The 18,201-nt window shown below is 37.5% G+C and overlaps 1 protein-coding gene across 4 annotated transcripts in view; it reads right to left on the reverse strand.

Moving 5' to 3' along the window:
• The window catches only part of AFTPH (aftiphilin), a 47,436-nt gene that overhangs the window by 9,444 nt on the left and 19,791 nt on the right, over positions 1-18,201 (reverse strand). The window contains exons 3-8 of one of the 4 annotated variants that reach the window (XM_055713041.1): positions 13,302-13,453; positions 12,638-12,764; positions 12,259-12,315; positions 9,830-9,952; positions 3,460-3,520; positions 1,722-1,805 (exon numbers count right to left, since the gene is read on the reverse strand). In XM_055713041.1, the coding sequence (XP_055569016.1) occupies positions 1,722-1,805; positions 3,460-3,520; positions 9,830-9,952; positions 12,259-12,315; positions 12,638-12,764; positions 13,302-13,453 (604 nt within the window). Of the gene's footprint in view, positions 1-1,721; positions 1,894-3,459; positions 3,521-9,829; positions 9,953-12,258; positions 12,316-12,637; positions 12,765-13,301; positions 13,454-18,201 lie in introns of those variants that run through there. The other 3 variants (XM_055713043.1, XM_055713042.1, XR_008732679.1) reach the window with 3 other exon arrangements.

Genomic DNA, 18,201 nt, shown 5'->3' on the forward strand with positions numbered 1-18,201 from the left:
TTCTTTAAGCCAAAAGATCTAACAATTTGTCTTTTAATTATTTTATTTAACTTTAAGAGTTGCATATTCTCAATTTTATTCAAACGATTAGAGAATATTTAAGGAAAGCACTGCAAAACCTTAATGAGATATTGAAGAAAAGGTAGCCAACCAAACCCCACACAAAGCTCCTAAACACACACACAAACACACGAGCTGCAAGCCAAGAAACAAATGACTTTCCCAGAAACAAGTCAGAAGGAAAGAAAAGCCAAAAAAACCCAAAAAGCCAAACAAACAAAAAAAACCCCGACAAAAATATGCACTATGGGGCATAGCAGGGAAGGTTATAATACCTATAACTCGATGAAACAACAACATAAAAAAAAAAACAACCAAAAGGCAATAAAAGGCTAACAGAGTATTCCTCTAGTAATCTCTTCAAGTGTGCACGCCATCAAGACGTAAGAACATACCCAACTGCACGAGCAGTACATGTACTGGGTACTGACAACTGATGTTGATAGACTTGCACACACTTACGAAAGAATCTCTAAGACTCAAGCATCTTGAATTTGCTACCTATCACTTCCATGACAAACCTGCCATCTTTCATCTGATAATGACATGTCTTAAGGGTGGAATAAGACGACATCTGGAATGCAATGCCACAAAATTGCCTTCAACGATCAGATTATGTAACTGAAAGCAGGTTTTTAAAAATAAAAAATACAATTAATAATTAAAAGCATTTATTTGAAATGTGGGGAAACAGCACACCTCTTAAAAATTGATTCTTAAAATTAAAATCACTAAGCCGAAAAAACCCCTACCTTCAAAGACAGTTATGATGATGGCCTCAGGCATTGTAGTGAAAGAGTATTTGCCTTATCTACTTAACCTATGCACTGGGATAAATCCCCAAAATGTTCCCTTACGTTCCTGCAGAAATTTATTCCAAGCGTAGGCTTTTACAAGCTCACGCAAAATACTCAGAGCATGTAAAAACCACGCAATAAATGAATTAAATTACTTTCATGTATTATTCAATGGAGAGAGTAGTGTTTTCATCTCCTTTCTAAGGGATTAAGTTGCAGATAAAGTGCTTTGGTTATATAATTAACGTTAATGAACTTCTAATGTCCCCCAAACATGCAACTATCCTTATTTTCTATTATGAATGTTGTTAAAACACTTTTTTCACCTTATCATTAAGATTACTAGTTCATACAAAGGAAAAATTTACAACCTCCTGGTAGTGGCAAACCCCAGCGGGGTTGTGTTAAACCCCCTGGCTTTGTATTCACATATAAACTTCCAAACAACATCATAATCCTGTAATTTGGAAGCACTCACTTGGAAGACAGAACAAGCCCCATTTTTTTTGGAATCACCACATTTACAGTATTTTTCAATTTTTCTTAAGTGCTCAGAAAAGTTAATTTTCAAAATTTCTCACTTGAAACAAGTGTTTTAACATCTTATTTGCAAGAGCGTAAGAGCCATTCATTCCTTCAGCACGTGACAAAACACAGAGCTGACAGTACCTTTCAAATACTTCGCACTCGATATAAAACATCAGAAAACAAGACACAGATTAAAGGAAAAATGCAGTAGAAAAAAACATTTTACAGAAATGCAGTGTAAAGTTTCTCCTTGTTTATAGGAAAGTCAAGTGATGTGCTCATGCTTCTAGTAAGTCGTTTATAATATTACAGTCCTGGTTTTAACACTCTGCTGACCTGGGATTGTGGTGGTGCTGCTAGAGCTACTGTCATCCACGGGCCCAAAGAAATCAAGGTTCAGAAGAGTGGAACCTCCACTAGCTTGAAATTCAGTGACCGTGTTGGTAGGCAGCCATATAGAAGGTAAGCCAAGGGAGGGGTTTATGTGTAAAAAGGGGTAAGACACACACTTGAACATGCAAGTTATAATTAGTACTCAGTACGCAATTTAAAAATTGACATGAAAACAATGCTTACGTATTAGTTTGTACCTTCTAAAATGTTAACAACTTAATTCAGTGCACATTTCCTCATGTACAATGCAGCAAGGAAATCAACGCTAGTAACTTTAAAATAGAGATATTTATTTCAATCTAAAAATGAAAGAGAACCAGCACGACCCAGAGAGAAAGATGTGATCAATTAAAGGGAAACAATATATAGGTCAATTGACAGTTAGAATATAGTGGGCTTTTTCTCCCCTCACGGAAATTGAAAGCCATTCTTTCATCAGGAAGACTTAGCAGATCCCCAAATAGCAAAGAACCAAAAAAACCTTTAAAGTTTTATTTAGCAGCTTTAAGCTATTAATTATGATTATCTTAAAGTAGTGTGAACACATGGTAACAAATGCCACTCTTTTATTCAGTTCCTCACTGGTTAAGTTATACTGTTCCCCTTTAGTACTAAAACAGAAATCAAACCAAGATACATTTTAAAGAAGTTGTTTGTTAAAAAGAAAGCATGATGATTGACTGAAGTAATAAGACACCAGACAACAGCAAAGGGTCCATCCAGGCTTTCCTTCAGCACCATGATATTGCTATCCAAACTCTCACATCCCACATGTTCTGAAACAATACCATGAGGCAACACCACTGCAGTAAGAGATGCAGTTTATTTTAGCCTGCTTTTGAACAACTTATGTGTCATAAACTAATTGCTGTTAGCAGGCTCCTCATAAAGGTATCAGATTCCTTACAGGTTTCTAGTCTGTCAAACAAACAAGTTTCCAAAACTTGTTTTATTTCTTTTGCATGCACTTGCATTTCTGGAGACTGGAGACAGTGGCACAACTCACTTTGCTATTAAAATAGACATAGGTGAAGTGTCTTTTATGCGATAACTATATACATTTACAGATACAAATAAGTTTGTAGCTACCTCTTATTTAATCTATTAGCTATAATTAGCTTGAGTGTAAGCAAAAGTGGTAACAGATGAAGTCACATTTTGAAATATAAAATTATCTGTAAATCTGAAAACTTTCAGCTCAAGAAGTGTATCTTTTGCAAACAGTTTGTGGTTAAAATATTGTGCTTTGAAGTAGCCACTATACACAAGTTTGTCACTCAAAGGATGTCTAAAGAGATAGTTCATTGGTGAAAAATACTTTTAAGAAGTAAAACTCATCAATCTAAAATGCTCATTTGTTCAGAGTTTCTTTATAATCTGCAGTTATACATAATGAAGTGTTAATATTGCCACTGTGTCACTAGCATATGGCAGGAATCTAAAATAATACTTAACTTAGTATTTTTCAGACTACATAATATTTCACATAGGGGCACAGTTAATCAGAAAGAAAGCCTGAATTTCCAAAGTTAGGAGTAAGAAATAAATATTATATATATTTATATATATATATGTGTGTGTGTGTGTATTTAAAAAAATAATCAGCAGATAGATGTTTGTCTGAACTTTGTAGCTTTCTTATCTCTAGCTCTGGTGCTAGAGGCTCTACGGAGAGACGTACCATCTAAAGGGTTAGTAAGGCCACTGCTACTCCAGTCAAACTGGACAGGTGGTAGAGATTCCTAGAGTTGAAAAGTCAGAAATCAGATTTTATAGTCAGTTCAGGTTACAACAATGCAAAGCAGTTCAAATAACAGATTCTTTAGCGTCTACATACTAAAAAGACAACTAAATGAGCAAGCCCCAACTTTTAGGAGGCGTGTATTTTCATAATATGCACTAAAGATTCAAAGTAGATGTGTTCTAATACAGGAAATCCCATTAGATTCTGAACAGTACAGATTAGGTAACTTCTAACTCAGACAGGATTTGCAAATTAACTAAAACGTATGAATTGGATAAAAAAACCCTTCAGGCATAGTCGAAAGTTAAACTACTATTACTTTCATGGAAGACGAGGCGTTTTGCATAAAAAGTTATGTATACACAATTATAGGGCAAATTTAGAATAGGGTTATTAGTGAAAGCTGTCTGTACATGCTTTGTTCTGATTATACATAAAATCAGTTATTTACCAAACAGCCCATGGTTCTTTTGGTTTGTTTTGCTTTTAAGAGACATAATCCCTACATGCAAAGGACAAGCCATCAACACCCTCCTCCCTCCACCCCCTTCAGAAAAAAATAATACTGTGATTTATCATCCTTTAATGATTAACTCATTCCAATATCTAAACAAACCATTAGTAACAATGCTTGAACAAGAGGAGCATGGAAACTTTGACTCCCTCTGGGAGCCCATCCTTGCCTTTTCAATTCCTCGTTAAGTCTTTTGCACACACACAGATAAATCAAACAAGCAGCAGGGACCATGCTTTACAGGGAAAGTGTGTTCAAGTGCAGTGTAACTTCCAAGTGCTGTCCTCCTGTATTCTCAGGCCACAAGCTGATGGAATAATATCAGAAGTGTCTGAAATAAAGTGGTCTTTCTACTTCTGTGCATCAAATTTCTGCTCTCTCCCCAGTGAGGTCAACTGTCAAGAAGTACTGGGAAACGATGTGCCCTCAACTTCGAACAGAACAATCACACTTGTGGAAGAAAAGCAATGGAAGTTTTCTGCAGCATTATTCAAAATGCATCATTAGTTGTCAAGCCTCCAGCGGCTGAGATGTACCTTCTCTTCGCTTTTTTAGAAAGTCAGGTTTTTGGTTTTGGTTTTAAAAGTTTCAGTTCTCCACCACTGGAAAAAAATAGGCAGATTCACTAATCAAAGCTGTAGCAACCTGAGCTAGCTTTGTATAATTAAGCTAATTGTCAGAGGTTTTTGCTAGGTGACGGTTGTTTAGAGAAAGAAAAGTTAAGAGAGCTGGAATTTTCTGTATTTACTTACAGTAAATGACTTGCCTAGAAAAATCTTCCCTACCTAATTACTTGGAAATATTTCCAGTACCGAGCACACATGGAACAGCATTCACTCCACAGAGCTTAAGGAGCTGATGCTACACTTTCTACTTTGCTTTGGTAATGAAATTACTGGCATTGAAATGATTTGCATGGAAACATGTTACCAGTGCGAAAGCTACACCTGATGAAGCAATAATCACTATCATCAGTAGGTTGTTTAAAGTTTGTCACATCTAAACCTAACAAAATTCATAAGTTGAATAATTAATATTAAAAGGGGGTTGGGTTTGTACACAAAATAAAGAGGAAAAAAAAAAAGGAGACAAGTATAACAACTAAATAGCTTTCTGCCCTGACTAAAATGAACCCAAATTGGAACCAAATAACTTCCTATCAATTCTCACTTACTGAGGAGAACACCCCCTGCATTTTGTGTCAAGGGTCTTAGCCAGGACTGATTAGTGCAAGAGAATCACATGGAAAGTGTGGTACCAATGGCTGGCTAAGCTCTTCCCTTTAATGATGACATGATTTTCTGATTTGCCAAGGAGAGGACAAAGGACAGGATGAATTCTTCCTAAAAGGGGGAGGAGACATAGCCCCCCGCCCGCTCCCCGACTCCAAATCAGTAAGAGTGTACCATGTATATTAGTCTGCTCTGAGGGATGAGGACACTCTGCTGACCCCAACTTACAAAAGAGAAGGGGTGGTAAGTAAAGCGGACCCCATCTATACAGGATGCTGGCAAGCCCTTGTTTATACAACAGCAAACAAAGTGAAAGGAGAGGTCAGAGGCAAAAGTCAAGTGAACAGAAAGGAAAGTTTTCTGTTTCTAGTGACCTTGGTCCTAGAAAGAAAACTAACTATTCTGGGACAGCTGAATACAACACTGAAATCTCAGACACTGGGAACACACCCTGCAAATGGGAATATAATGTTTTGTCTTTCAGAGATTGTGAGGTTGCTAGACTACTGCATTTACAACTATTATTTTAATAACATGCTTTAAGGAAAAATGCCCAATCTAGAAGAATATTGAAAATTGGGGCGAAATGCTCTCACTCCTCCCTCCACCTTAGATTACAGGATACAGTACAGAAATGAAAAAGTATACTCAGCTGTCAAGACTATCACTCTGAATGTTAAGGAAGTGAGAAAGAGGAAACAAAAATGCCTGCTGGTTATACTGCATCGTATTTCACGTTTATCAAAGTGAGAGATGTTTTCACACAGTAATTTTAGAATGGTATTATGTAAGAGCTTTTATAATCTGAAAGAGTAAAATGTAAGTGTGTTTGTGCCAATAATTACCCAAGGAAAATTAAACAAAGGAAAAAAAAAATATTCTGCTGTTTTAAAGCTGTGGTAAAAAATAGAAGGACTTGCAATACAAATGTAGCGTCAATATTTAGATAGATCCCACAAATGAACTTCATAAACATTTCAGAAAAAGGTTTACAAGGAAGAAATTAATACATCTAATTGTGTGTATTCATTGGCAAAATTACCACAGTTCTGAAAATTGTTCTTCTCCGACACCACCTTTAAGCAACTGTCACATCTGATAGAATAATAAGTTCTGTAATATCTCTTACCTGCAAATCTTTCTCTCCTACTCTGTCAACAAAGCTATGTATATTCTTGGATCTTTCTCATATGTGTAACTGGAGAGCAGTTCCATGATAGAGACTTTGGCTGGTGGCCAATAATATGGTAGTTTGCATCTGTCATTGTTAGAAGTCCTGATGGTCCCTTATGTAATTAAAAGTGGTTTTGAAGACTGTCACCCCATGGGGTTTAATTAAGGTTCAGCCCCTAACAGCCAGCAAGTGTAAAATACATCTCTCTATTATAACCTGATCCCTAATCCAGTGGCTTAGATGCATGCAGATGTGCTGGAATAGGCACCTGCAGAAAAGAATTACTTGTAATTTTCTTCTAGAAAGGTCTGGCTGACTGCAGATTTCTATTTCAATATAAAACTTACTAAGCAAAACTAAGCAGGTAAGAAATCCTAAAGTTATCCTGAAAGCTACCAGTAGACTCTACCAAAGAAAAATAGTCCCAAATAGAGGGAAGAGGATGCTTTGAAACAATAGCATGAGCAGAAATACCTAGATATCTTTTTTCCAAGAAAGCCAAAAAGAAGCAGGTGAATAAACATCAAAACAACGTTCACCAGAAGCCAACATTAAATCAAGAGAAAGCAGTCAACATCAAATCCAGACAGCAACCTTTTTAACAAGCACTGGAATATATTTTAATCACACTGCCTGAAGACTTGGCCATGGTATAGAAGCTCACTATAGCAGATGCTATAAAAAGAAGAAAAAAAAAAAGAAGAGAAAAAGAAAAAAAAATGGGGGGAGAGAGAAGGGTACCTGTCTCGGGTTTCACAATCAAAGGTTGCCTGTTTGAGCAGCCTGATAGCGCCTTTTGCTTCAGACCTGCAGTCTTTGAGACATCGTGCTTAGATAAAAGGCAACAGTAATCAGGGGATTATTTCATATTCTGTTTCTGCCTTACAGTTACGAGCACAGAGGAACAGAGAAATAAACCCCTCAATTGTCAAGATAAACAACAGATCAAAGAACCTGGATGCTATCTTCAAATATAAAATAGAACAAGTCTACAAAAGTCATCTTTATACAACAAACTAACATGAAAGATCATTCAGTAACTTAACTTGGTTGAGAAGGGAAGTCAATTTCAAAACCCTTGTCCTTCCAACCTAAATGGCTCAGATAGAAATTTGTCCAGTGTATTTCCACAGCCTAGCCAACCATGTGAGAACCCCTGCAGAGAATGAGGCCAAAACATACAGTTTACATAACTAGGAAAAATGAATGCAGCTCATTTGCTGCTTTCTTCCTCATTCTTTTGACTTCTAATGCTCTCAATTTTAAAGCTCTGCGTGCTTTCCTCTGTTCGCCTACCACCAAAAAGCTTAGGTGGCACTTCTGTGTTTCTACAAATGTTCCTTTCACTCCTACTTTTGCAGCATCAGAGTCTTTTCTTCCAAAATCTTATTCCCTCAGCAGGAAGTCATACATGTACATGCACAGACACCAATCTCCCTTATGAGGAAAGGCTGAAAGAGTTGGCCCTGTTCAGCCTGGGGAAGAGAAGGCTGAACAAAAGCAAACTGAAGCCACCAAGCATTAACAGAAGATGAGGCCAAGAAAGAAACTAGGTCTCTGGGGTAGAGAATTGATCATTCATGTCCTGAAACTTTCTGAAAGTCACTTAACTGTGGCCTCTTTGCATTCTTAATGGCTAGAACTCTAACTCATCTCTTCCCTAAAAGCTTATTTTAGCATTTGGTTTTTTTTGACAAAAAGTAACCTAAGGCCAGCAAGGGCAGAGAGATACCATAGAAGCTTCTCGTATGTATTCATGGACCACGACTATTGCACCAAGATGGCCAGATGTCAGAACAAGCTATGGGACAGCATTGTCAAACTGTGACAAGTAATGAGAAATTCTACTGCTGGAGTACCCAGAAGAACAAATCCATACGCGGGGGACAGCAGGATGATACACGACTTTGGTAAGTAGAGGTTCTTATTTTCAGCACTCAGCACTATGACTGCCAAGCAACTGAGAAAACAGCACGTCAGAGATGCTGCTACTTCAGGCTCTTGCAGCTCTTTCCACTGTGTTCGGTGTATGGTTTAATTTATGTTTTCCACTCTGTAAAAAAGGGAACTTTGAACGCTGCAGAAAGCCAGTGAAATTTTCCTACTTTGTTCATATATAGAAATCACACAAGTGATTTCTTCAGCTTAGATGGGTTGCAATAATCATTATTATCTTTTCTAATATCCAGTTCAACTGCTCAGTTCCACAACAGTTTGTGAGAAGCAGCATAGGAAACATCACCGAACATGTATATTACTATATAAAACAACCTCATTCTGAGCTCATTCTACAGTCAAAAAAAATTTCTTCTCTACCACAAGCATGTCACAGTCGGAGTTCTGCACAGAGCAAGAAGCGCAAAGAAATCACTATACCAGAAGTACCTAGTGTTAAGGTTAGGTGTAGCACAAGGATAATTAATTTGGGAATGCCTTCAACCAGAAGTCACAAGCATAGCAGGTAACTAAAGCTGCTGGGCAGATTAAACAAGACCTGTAGTAAGGAGGGACACAGCTGACTCTCTGAATATGTGCCGAGTACCACTGTAGTGACACTGAAAATGCAGCATCTCTGCATATCCCATTAGCTTGTTGACAACCACAAAGTTGCAACACACATGGCATTTAAGTGTTTTTCTAATATCATATCAAAACAACAACAAAACAGAATTGATGAAATTCAAAAGCTCACTCCTAAACTCCTCTGAGCATATTTTGTATCCGACTTAAAAGACAGAGAAGCCAGCAAACCAACTTTCTCTTCAACAGATAATTATTCAGTGAAGTCTGGCAAAAAGAGCCAGCAGAACTCATAAAAATCAAAAAGTCAGGCACTTATGCTAGTCATAACTGCAGTACCCAGAATTTCTTTGCAGGCAGCTGGGTGGCTTTTTATGTTACTCTGAAAAAGATAGGAAAGGGAAAAAGGAAAAAACATGAACAGTATACGTGTAAATACAATAATTTAGAAAACCTAGTGCTAACCAACAGGTAGAGTAATCTCCTAAAATAAGCTCCAGAAAAAGCAAAGGTGAAGAACCTTATCCAGAGGAAGGATAAGTCTAAAGTTACACCTAAAATTTGTGGAAGTAACTGTCCACTGCCTTTTAAAGCAAACTGCTGTGTAATTGTAGGTATCACCAGGACTCTTAAAATGCTGGCCACCAGCTTCTACAGTCTTACCACAGGGACTCCCTTCCAGTCACACATGAAAAGCAGATCCAAGAGCAGAAATTCAATCTGACACAGGGAATACCTACCCTTTACATACAAGTGGCTTTGAACACACCATCTAGATATTTTAAACATGAAGGAAGAGGCAAGGCATCCCATTGTTTCCCTCATTCTTTCTTTTCCTCTCCTCCCCCTTTGCTCTCTATTCTTTACCTGGAACTGCTCAGATGTACATGTGTTCATCTCTGGTGATACAGGTGGTGTCTGTCCTATTGAAGCTATTTTCTCTGCTGCAGATATTGGTTTCAAAGGTTCCTTGGTAGGCTCTAACATGCCCTAAATAAATAAAGAGATAAATTTTTTTAAAAAAAAATTTCACGCATGCACACAGACACACACGCTTTACATATATTCCACGAACTGCAGATGCAAAAAACTAGAACACACACTACTAGGAGGTACTACCCTCAACTAGGGGCTTGGGGGTAGCCATATCTCTCTGGGACAGTTTCACTGAAAGGGATAGGAGATAGGGCAGAGCAGGGAATCATCCTGGTTCCTTAGGCCCAAGAAACATTTTAGAGCCAGTAACAGAAACCCCAGCACTTAGCCGAAGCTTGCTTTCGACTTTCGATAATGTAATTTAAGCTGGAGGAAACAGTTACTTGATAAGGTTACGTCTTCTCCTCCCAATTGTGTGTAGACTATTCCAGAAGTATCAAATGGACCATTAAAAAGGTACAAGTGCTTTCGTTCCATTTCAACAATTAAGAAATTCAGAAGAAACAAGTCAAATTATCAGTTTGCAGAATGATACCAAGAACAATAATTACTGACATGGAAATAAATGCATTAAAAGACTTTAAAATTAAAAATGCAGTTTTAATTATTTTCTTAAACAAACAGTTCAAAGATAGACAGTACTATGAAAAATGTCTGAAACCTCTGGTGTTCCTGAATAAGACTGAGGGCGAGAAAGTGATCCACAGGAAGACTAAAGTTTGCACCGAGACATGCAAACCACCTCAGAACAGTAAGGTATGAGAAAAGGAAGCCCCAAATAAAACGGTTGGATTTGCAACTAACAAATCCAATTTTAAAATGATTTCAGGACGTCAGCCACCAAGATTAGCTGTCCCCACAAATGTTTCTACACCATATTAGGGGAGCTTAGAATTCAACCACCAGTTAAATCAATTATTTTGGACAGTGGAAAACCACATGAAGTGTGGCAACAGAAAGCAGCAAGCCACTTTACTCCTACCATCATCTCTATCCAGCTTATTGTGTGCAGAAGTATGTAAAAAAAATTTAGCATATAATTAATTAGCAACAACAATCTGTTGCAAAAAATAACTGCACATGCTGCGTACAAACATAGTCTCGCTCACAAATATGTTGCGGGAAGAAACCAGCATTTTTTTATTTCTCTGTAGCAGAATCCCATGCTTACATCCAAAGTGCGTGAGCTGACCCTGATGCATCAGAAAACAGCAGCTATAGAAACTGACTGTAGAAGGCACTCTAAAAAATAAACCTGCAGATTAAATTGGCTAAATATACACCAAACAACATTGTAATCCTTTCATATTATATGGTCAGTCACAAACTGAAAAGTGTACATGTGTTTGTATGTGTATATACAAACATAGGTTTCCAGAAAAAAAAATGTATTTATTCTACTCAGACTAGCAAAAATAGCAAATCTTATCTTCTGAATGTTTTTACTACAGACATCGCAGAGTCCGAAATGCCACACAGCAATTACAGAATATGAGCTTAAATGAAAACAGTTGATCTTACTGCACTAGGTTACTTGAGTTTTCCTTCAATCTACAGAAATCTAAATTATGCTTATTATTTTTATCTAGCACTTGTGGCAACACAACGATACCGGCTATACAATGCTTTTTGTATGCACAAATAGGCTTTTATACATAGATACTTATATATGGGTCCTTTTTTAATATGCCAACAACACTGCAAAGCATTACCACTCATCCCTCTTGACCCAGGGATACTGAGATGCAATCAATTAACAAACAGTCTGTCACAGAAACAGTTGTACAAAGAGGAACGCTCGAGAGAGATGAGAAAACTTCCTACACACATTTCATGTAATACCATAACTACCTAGCAGTTCATCTGGTCTTAGTGCCAGGGCTTCCCACAAGAGCTGATATGAATTGATGCTTTGATTAATTTCAGTGCTCCTTTGTTGTTTTTGATAATCTAGTTTCTCATTTCAAGTTTAAGCTGACATTTTTACATCTATACTTTGTATTTAATAGTTAAAATTCAACAAAAAAGTTTTATTGCTGCATACACACTAATACATTACTTCATTTTTTTCTTTTTTAGAAAATGCCTCAAATTGAACTTAGACCCATCTTCTTAGATAAATAGCTTGCTTTATGAAATGAGTAAATCTATACTTTTTTCATTTAAAGTATCTTCTTGCACATGTAATGAAAATTGTTTATCTGATGATTCTTTTCTAGCATTTTTACTGATGCCTAAGCCATAACCATACTTCCAAAAAATATCTTTCAGCACACTTGGTGCTTGATGTCACTTAATATATTTCATTATATAAATGTTGTTGGAACTGTAACAAAAAATAACACACAAAAAAAGCTTACCAGTCCTGCTGCATACATGGGTACTATAACAGGCTGTTTCTTGTTGCCTGTAAAGAGCTGATAAAACAACAACAACAAAAAATTTACTCAAGAATTTCTGTGCCTGTGATGATAAAATTTATTGCAATGTTATACAACTTGTATAGCATTTATTCTCTCATACTAATGTTATGTTAAGTGTAACACAATGGTTAAAAACTAATACAACTTTTAATATTAATAAGGCTTATAAAAAGTTGTCAGGCAGACTGTCATGAAAAGCCATTTTCAGTGCAGCTATGCCATTAAGAGACAAGCATTCATACAAAAAGACTTCCATCTGATCCTACATTTTCAGGAACTCCGTTATTTAGAAAGCAAGTTTTACAGACAGACTCACAATATTTCTTGTGTCGATTCCCAAGGAGCACAAAAGCTTTTTGTTGCTGTGGGAGCCACCCCACTGGTATCTCAGTCCATATGCATCATGGATATCCTGCAGCTCTGTCCACACGTCCATCAGTTCCCTATACAATCCATCATAAATCAAGTTATCAACAAGAATAACAGCCTTAGAAGCCTTAAATATTTTATTCTAGTTTTTAATGCAAGTGACTTATTATGCATCACAATTAAACTTACGCCCAAACACAATACCCAGAGGAACTAAAGCTGCAGTGTTCTCAGAACAACTATAGTTCAGACTTCTTATTGGAGAATAATGTCCATAGCAGACAGGACAAGGCATATTTAGACATCATCATCACATGAATAAATATAGCAATTTATATCGAGTGTAACTAATAAGACATATTCTGATTAAATCCAAGACATCATTTTAAAGAGGATGATACGCTGCTGACTAAGTTGGTATGCTAAGTGAAATACTCCTGGCATACACAGTCACTGAAAACAAGCGTTCTGCTAGATAGCCAATTTTTAATTGATAGTTTTTCAAAATGCTTGAAGAAAATAACTCATTTTTAATTACTGCTGTATGTTTTAATTTCCCAAAGATGACACATTTCTATGTAATTTTAGTTTGTTGCATTGTGGCTTCTTACCCAGTATTTGCTAAAGTCTCCTCAGCTGTCATCTGCTTTTCACCCGCTTCCAACAAATGATTCAAGGAACTTATTTCTTCTTCAATTTCAAGAACAGGCATGGGAGGAAAACAGACTTCAAATATTCGTTCCAGACGACTTAGCAACGTTGTCTACATTAAAGAGAAAAATATTTATGTCAAGTTTTGTTAATTATTCTAAAGAAAAGGGTCAAAAATTATAAAAATAAGTTAAGATGGAAAACAATATATAGCTATACAAAGTTTCACTTGCCATGAAATATGTAACTGCCAGAGGATCACAAGATTTTTTTAAGCACCAAACACAGGCTTCTAGCTACTGAGAAACAGTAAGGGTCTTACTCTCTGCAAACAGAGCTCTTATAGAAGAATCCAGAACAGTTCTTATCAAAGTTACTATGTCATAAATTAGCAGAAAATATGTGCAGCAAGTATTATGCTACGTAAGATGTGTGAAAGTCTCCAAATCTATACATGCTAAGGGTTTTACTAAATACATCTTTTCAGCAAGCTTCTTATCAATCAGTATCATTTCACTTAAAGATGAAGCACTTCAATCCAAGCTTGAGACATAACACTGATTCAGAAAATAGCTTCACTTATAAGATGCATGCAGTTAAAGGTCTCACAAAACTTAACCTGATGTGCAGCAAACTCATGGTGTGATAGCGACTTTGAAAACAGTAAAGAAAAAACTATTTATAGTCCAAACACTGCACACTTCCTAAAAAACTGTTACATCAATGACTTAGATGTAGAAAAACTATAGCAAATGAAGCTGGGGATTATAGTTTATGTTATAGTCAGGTATAATGCAGAAGACCCAAGACTAAGGCATTTAAACATTGTTTGTCAAAAAGTATTTGTAAGATTCGTTTTGTACTTCCGCAGATCAAAACAACGAGAGAGAAATAATTACTCCATGCCTTAATTTCTTGCCCCAAAACCTATTTACCCATTTTTTCACATAAGACATTGCTTGGAGAACAGCAATTCTTCTATTTAAATAAGCAATTTCCCTTTCCTCCCATTCATGATTCATAGCTGATGCTGAATGCTGTGATCCTTCAGGGGTTAAAAACCAACCTTGGGAGTTTCTATCCTAGCCAAATAACTGAAACAACAAGAACCCTACTAACTTTTGTTTTAGCTGCATAAGAAGCCAGCTAGATAGCAGCATGGTTTGCATAACCTCAACTTTTATCAATGTTACTCTTGTCTGACCTTCTTTCTGCTGCCTTACAGTATAAGCTCACACCAAGAACATGTAAATACAAATACTCAGAAGTTTGCAGAAGGGCTACAGATCTATATTTCACTGTTTTGAAACACTAAGCAGGATTTCCTGCTTGTCAAAGCAGTTGCAACCATGTCTTGATGCTGCCATTACTTCAGCAGCCCTTGGGAGAAAGGAAACTTCAGCATCTTAGGAAGGCAGAGTTCTTAAGTTTCACGATGCAGAAAATGTCTCCTGCTTTTCTCTCCACCACTGCCATGATCACTGCTGTTGGGTAGGATAAGGTCTCAGCAATATAATCAGCATATATTGGTCCTAATGATTTCCAGGCATTTTAATTCCACAGCATGCACTGGGCCTTGGCAGATGGATATAATATTAAAACCAAGAAAACGCTCAAACTCCTGTCCCCACAAAACAAAAAAAAAGTGGGCCCCTCCTTCCTTTTTTTTTTTTGGACAGGCACTATATGCTTTCTTATTTTCAAGTTCTTCCCTTAAATTTCTATCACTTTTCTCTGTTGTATTTCCATAGAGACACAGAATTTCAGCTTTGTTACAGCTCTATGAACTGTCTCAAAACATCAGATGTATGACTGACATGGAATATATTTTTTCTCCTCAGTTCGACCCATTAAAGACAGGTAAACAGCAAGCTCTTAACATTTATTAAAAAGTACCAATTACAAAGCATGCTCATAAAAATGAAATTAAAGCTTTTTTTAAATGTACTTGGGTTTTTTACCAGAAACACCTGAATCTCTCTTCTTGCTAGGGGAAGAAGACACAAGCCTGGCACAAAAGCAGCAGTTTTATCTTTCTAATTTGGAGTTCCTCAACAGCCACCTTTCCAATGCTCTGCCACCCCACACACAGGGCAGTGCCAGCAGCTCCAACACCTGCTTTCCTACCAGGGAAACAGAAAAGAAACCGAGTAGGCAAAAATCCCATGAGCATCCCACAGCATGTGCCAGTATAGCTATGCCAGCAGAGCCCTCCTGTGGAGATGCAGCATATTCCAGCAGCAATGCTCAACTTACAAACACAAACCTCATACAGAGGTTTTTTGTAACAACTGAAATGATATAAGGTTCAAAGAAGCAAGGCTGGTAGGTGGAAGTTACATATTTTAATTAGACCAACCAATGCAGTTGGGACAAACCTTTATGCACTAGAGTATCTGCTTCACAGTTATAATAGTTATGTGTAACATTTCTCATTCAAATTTTTATTTGAAAAAATTTGCCTCGTCTCTTGTCTCAATTAAGCAGATCACTGACCATGTACATCAGCAAGCATAGTACAGGAAACATAACATGGAGGCAAACGCCGCGTTATCGGAACATCTTGATTCTGTATTGGAGTCTGGATGATGAGTTGGGAACTGGGAACCAAGTCTGTTCAGTCTATTCTATTCAACTGCTAACTGCAAAAAGCCAGAAAATGAACTTGCTTAGAACATCAGCTCTTCACTTTTGCTACCTGTGAAAGAAATGCCTGACAGGGACAACCATCAGGTTCAATTATTTCCAAAGGATAATGTCAAAATGCGTAGTTATACTACCAAAGGATCTGAATTACACAGCGTACCTGACTCACTTTTTTTTTTTCCTTTCTTCCTTTTCCTCTTCAGTACCTCACCGGAATATTCAGATCATAATGAGTCATGCTCTACAGAATATAGTTTCTCTTAATGCCCAATTATTTTGGCCATACAGCAAGTTACAATACTTGTTACATTACTTGTAGGCTGTTACACGTTTGTTGACCATTTTAGGAAGTAAATTCTACCCTAACATCGCAGCACACAAAAGCATGCTCTACTTAAGTTTTAAAACTTAACTTTGCCTACAATATGTCACTTGCCCTCATCTTACATGAACAGGTGATGCTTACTTCACTTATGTAACACAGCAGTAATAGCGTCCCCAGTGAAAAGGAAGGGGCAGACAAAAGGCATTGGATCACGAAAACAGCAAGGCATTGTGTTTCTTGAAAAGGATCAACACTTGAGAACATGCTGGTGACTAAGAATATGCTCACTTAGGTAATGGAAGAATTAACAGAAACTCCCCAAGAACCAAGCAGCATCTCAGTCAATACCCTATTTCAAATTTCAGCTTAAGAATTGTGCCACAATTTCAGGAACATTTAATTATAGCTTTCTTTACACTTCCTTTCATCTTTTCTAATTTTCCAGAAATGCTTAGCCCTTATTTAATAGGGAAGAACTGTTTCCATAGCAAATCAGAGTAACTAATTCTATGTGTGCAAATGGACACAGGGATGAGTGTGCAAACACACATCTCCCAGGCAGTGGCAATGTCCTAAACTGAAGCAGCCGAACTTGTTCTTCTAATTGGTAATGTCATTCTGTGGTCACAGCTCCCAGGTAGAAAGGGCATTACCAAGATTTTAAAATTAGTGTACAGGCCCATCTTCTACAAACCTCAATCTATTGTTTATATAAAACAGACTGTAAGAAAATACTACTTTTGTTATACACAGTAGTGTCATATCTTTCAGTGTGAAAAATCCTAAAAAAAAGGCAGAAAAGAAAACAAGAACTTTTCTCTACTTTTCATGTCACTAAAGGCATTCAGTACCCAAGTGTTCTCCACTGCCATTTGAAAAGAGTAATTCTCAAAGGCACTTACTGAGGACGTGAACACAGACTACAGCTGCCATTCTAAAAACTGTGCTTCTCCAAACAGTGACAAACTCAAAGCCCCTTAGTTTCTGTGACTGCACAGAAGTTTTTGGTGAGCACTTAAGATATGCAGTAATTGCCACCTGAAACAATCAAAATATCTCAGACTTACAAGTGAGAATGATAACCACAGGATTAGAATTTCTCTCCTTGGCAGTTAAATAGGGGGCAAGATCCAGCCCTCAGGGCTGGAAGGTCGAAGTACTTGGTTTACGGAGTTTGTTTTTCTCTTCTCCACCACAAGACTAGCGAATCAATGAACTCCTTCAACACAACAAATCTGAACTGGCCATCCAGCACACCAAAGCCTCCCCAGCCACCTCCACATGAGCTCAACAGTGACAGGCTGCTGCCCTTCTTCAGAGCTATAAAAAGAGAGGATACTAAAGACAACACACTTGGGCCACACTACAGAAACCATTGACACTAACTGCAGCTCTCACCATATGACTGCTGTAACGCTTCTCTGGGTGAAATTGCAGGGAGCTCTGTGTACGAGGGGGAATCCCCCTGCCCTGAGTCCTCTTGCTTCACTCCACAGTCTCAATCGCATGAGCTGGAGAATAGACACAAGAGCTCATCCAGGGAGTGTCTCGTGCTGAAACCTGAAGAGTGGAGTAGCACTTTGTCCCTCCTTCCTCCCCACTTTCCAGGGGACAGCCCCATTTCTCAATGCAATCCCTTATTTGCCCCTCTCTTGCTTACAGCATCTCTGCTCCAGCAGCCTTCAGAGGTGCTTTAAGAAGGGGGAGAGTCAAAAGCAAGAGCACGCCTTCAGCCCTCCTTTTCCTGCTGTCAGGAAAACAGGCTACGGAGAAAGCAACACTCAAGCTCTGGGCTGTCTGTTTGCATCTATCAAACACAAACCTGGAAGACCTAAAAATAAATGAAACTGGTGTAATAGTTAAATTATTGAGAATATTTGATACTCAAG

Source organism: Falco cherrug, chromosome 6 (genome assembly GCF_023634085.1).
Source record: "Falco cherrug isolate bFalChe1 chromosome 6, bFalChe1.pri, whole genome shotgun sequence".
NCBI lineage: Eukaryota > Metazoa > Chordata > Aves > Falconiformes > Falconidae > Falco > Falco cherrug.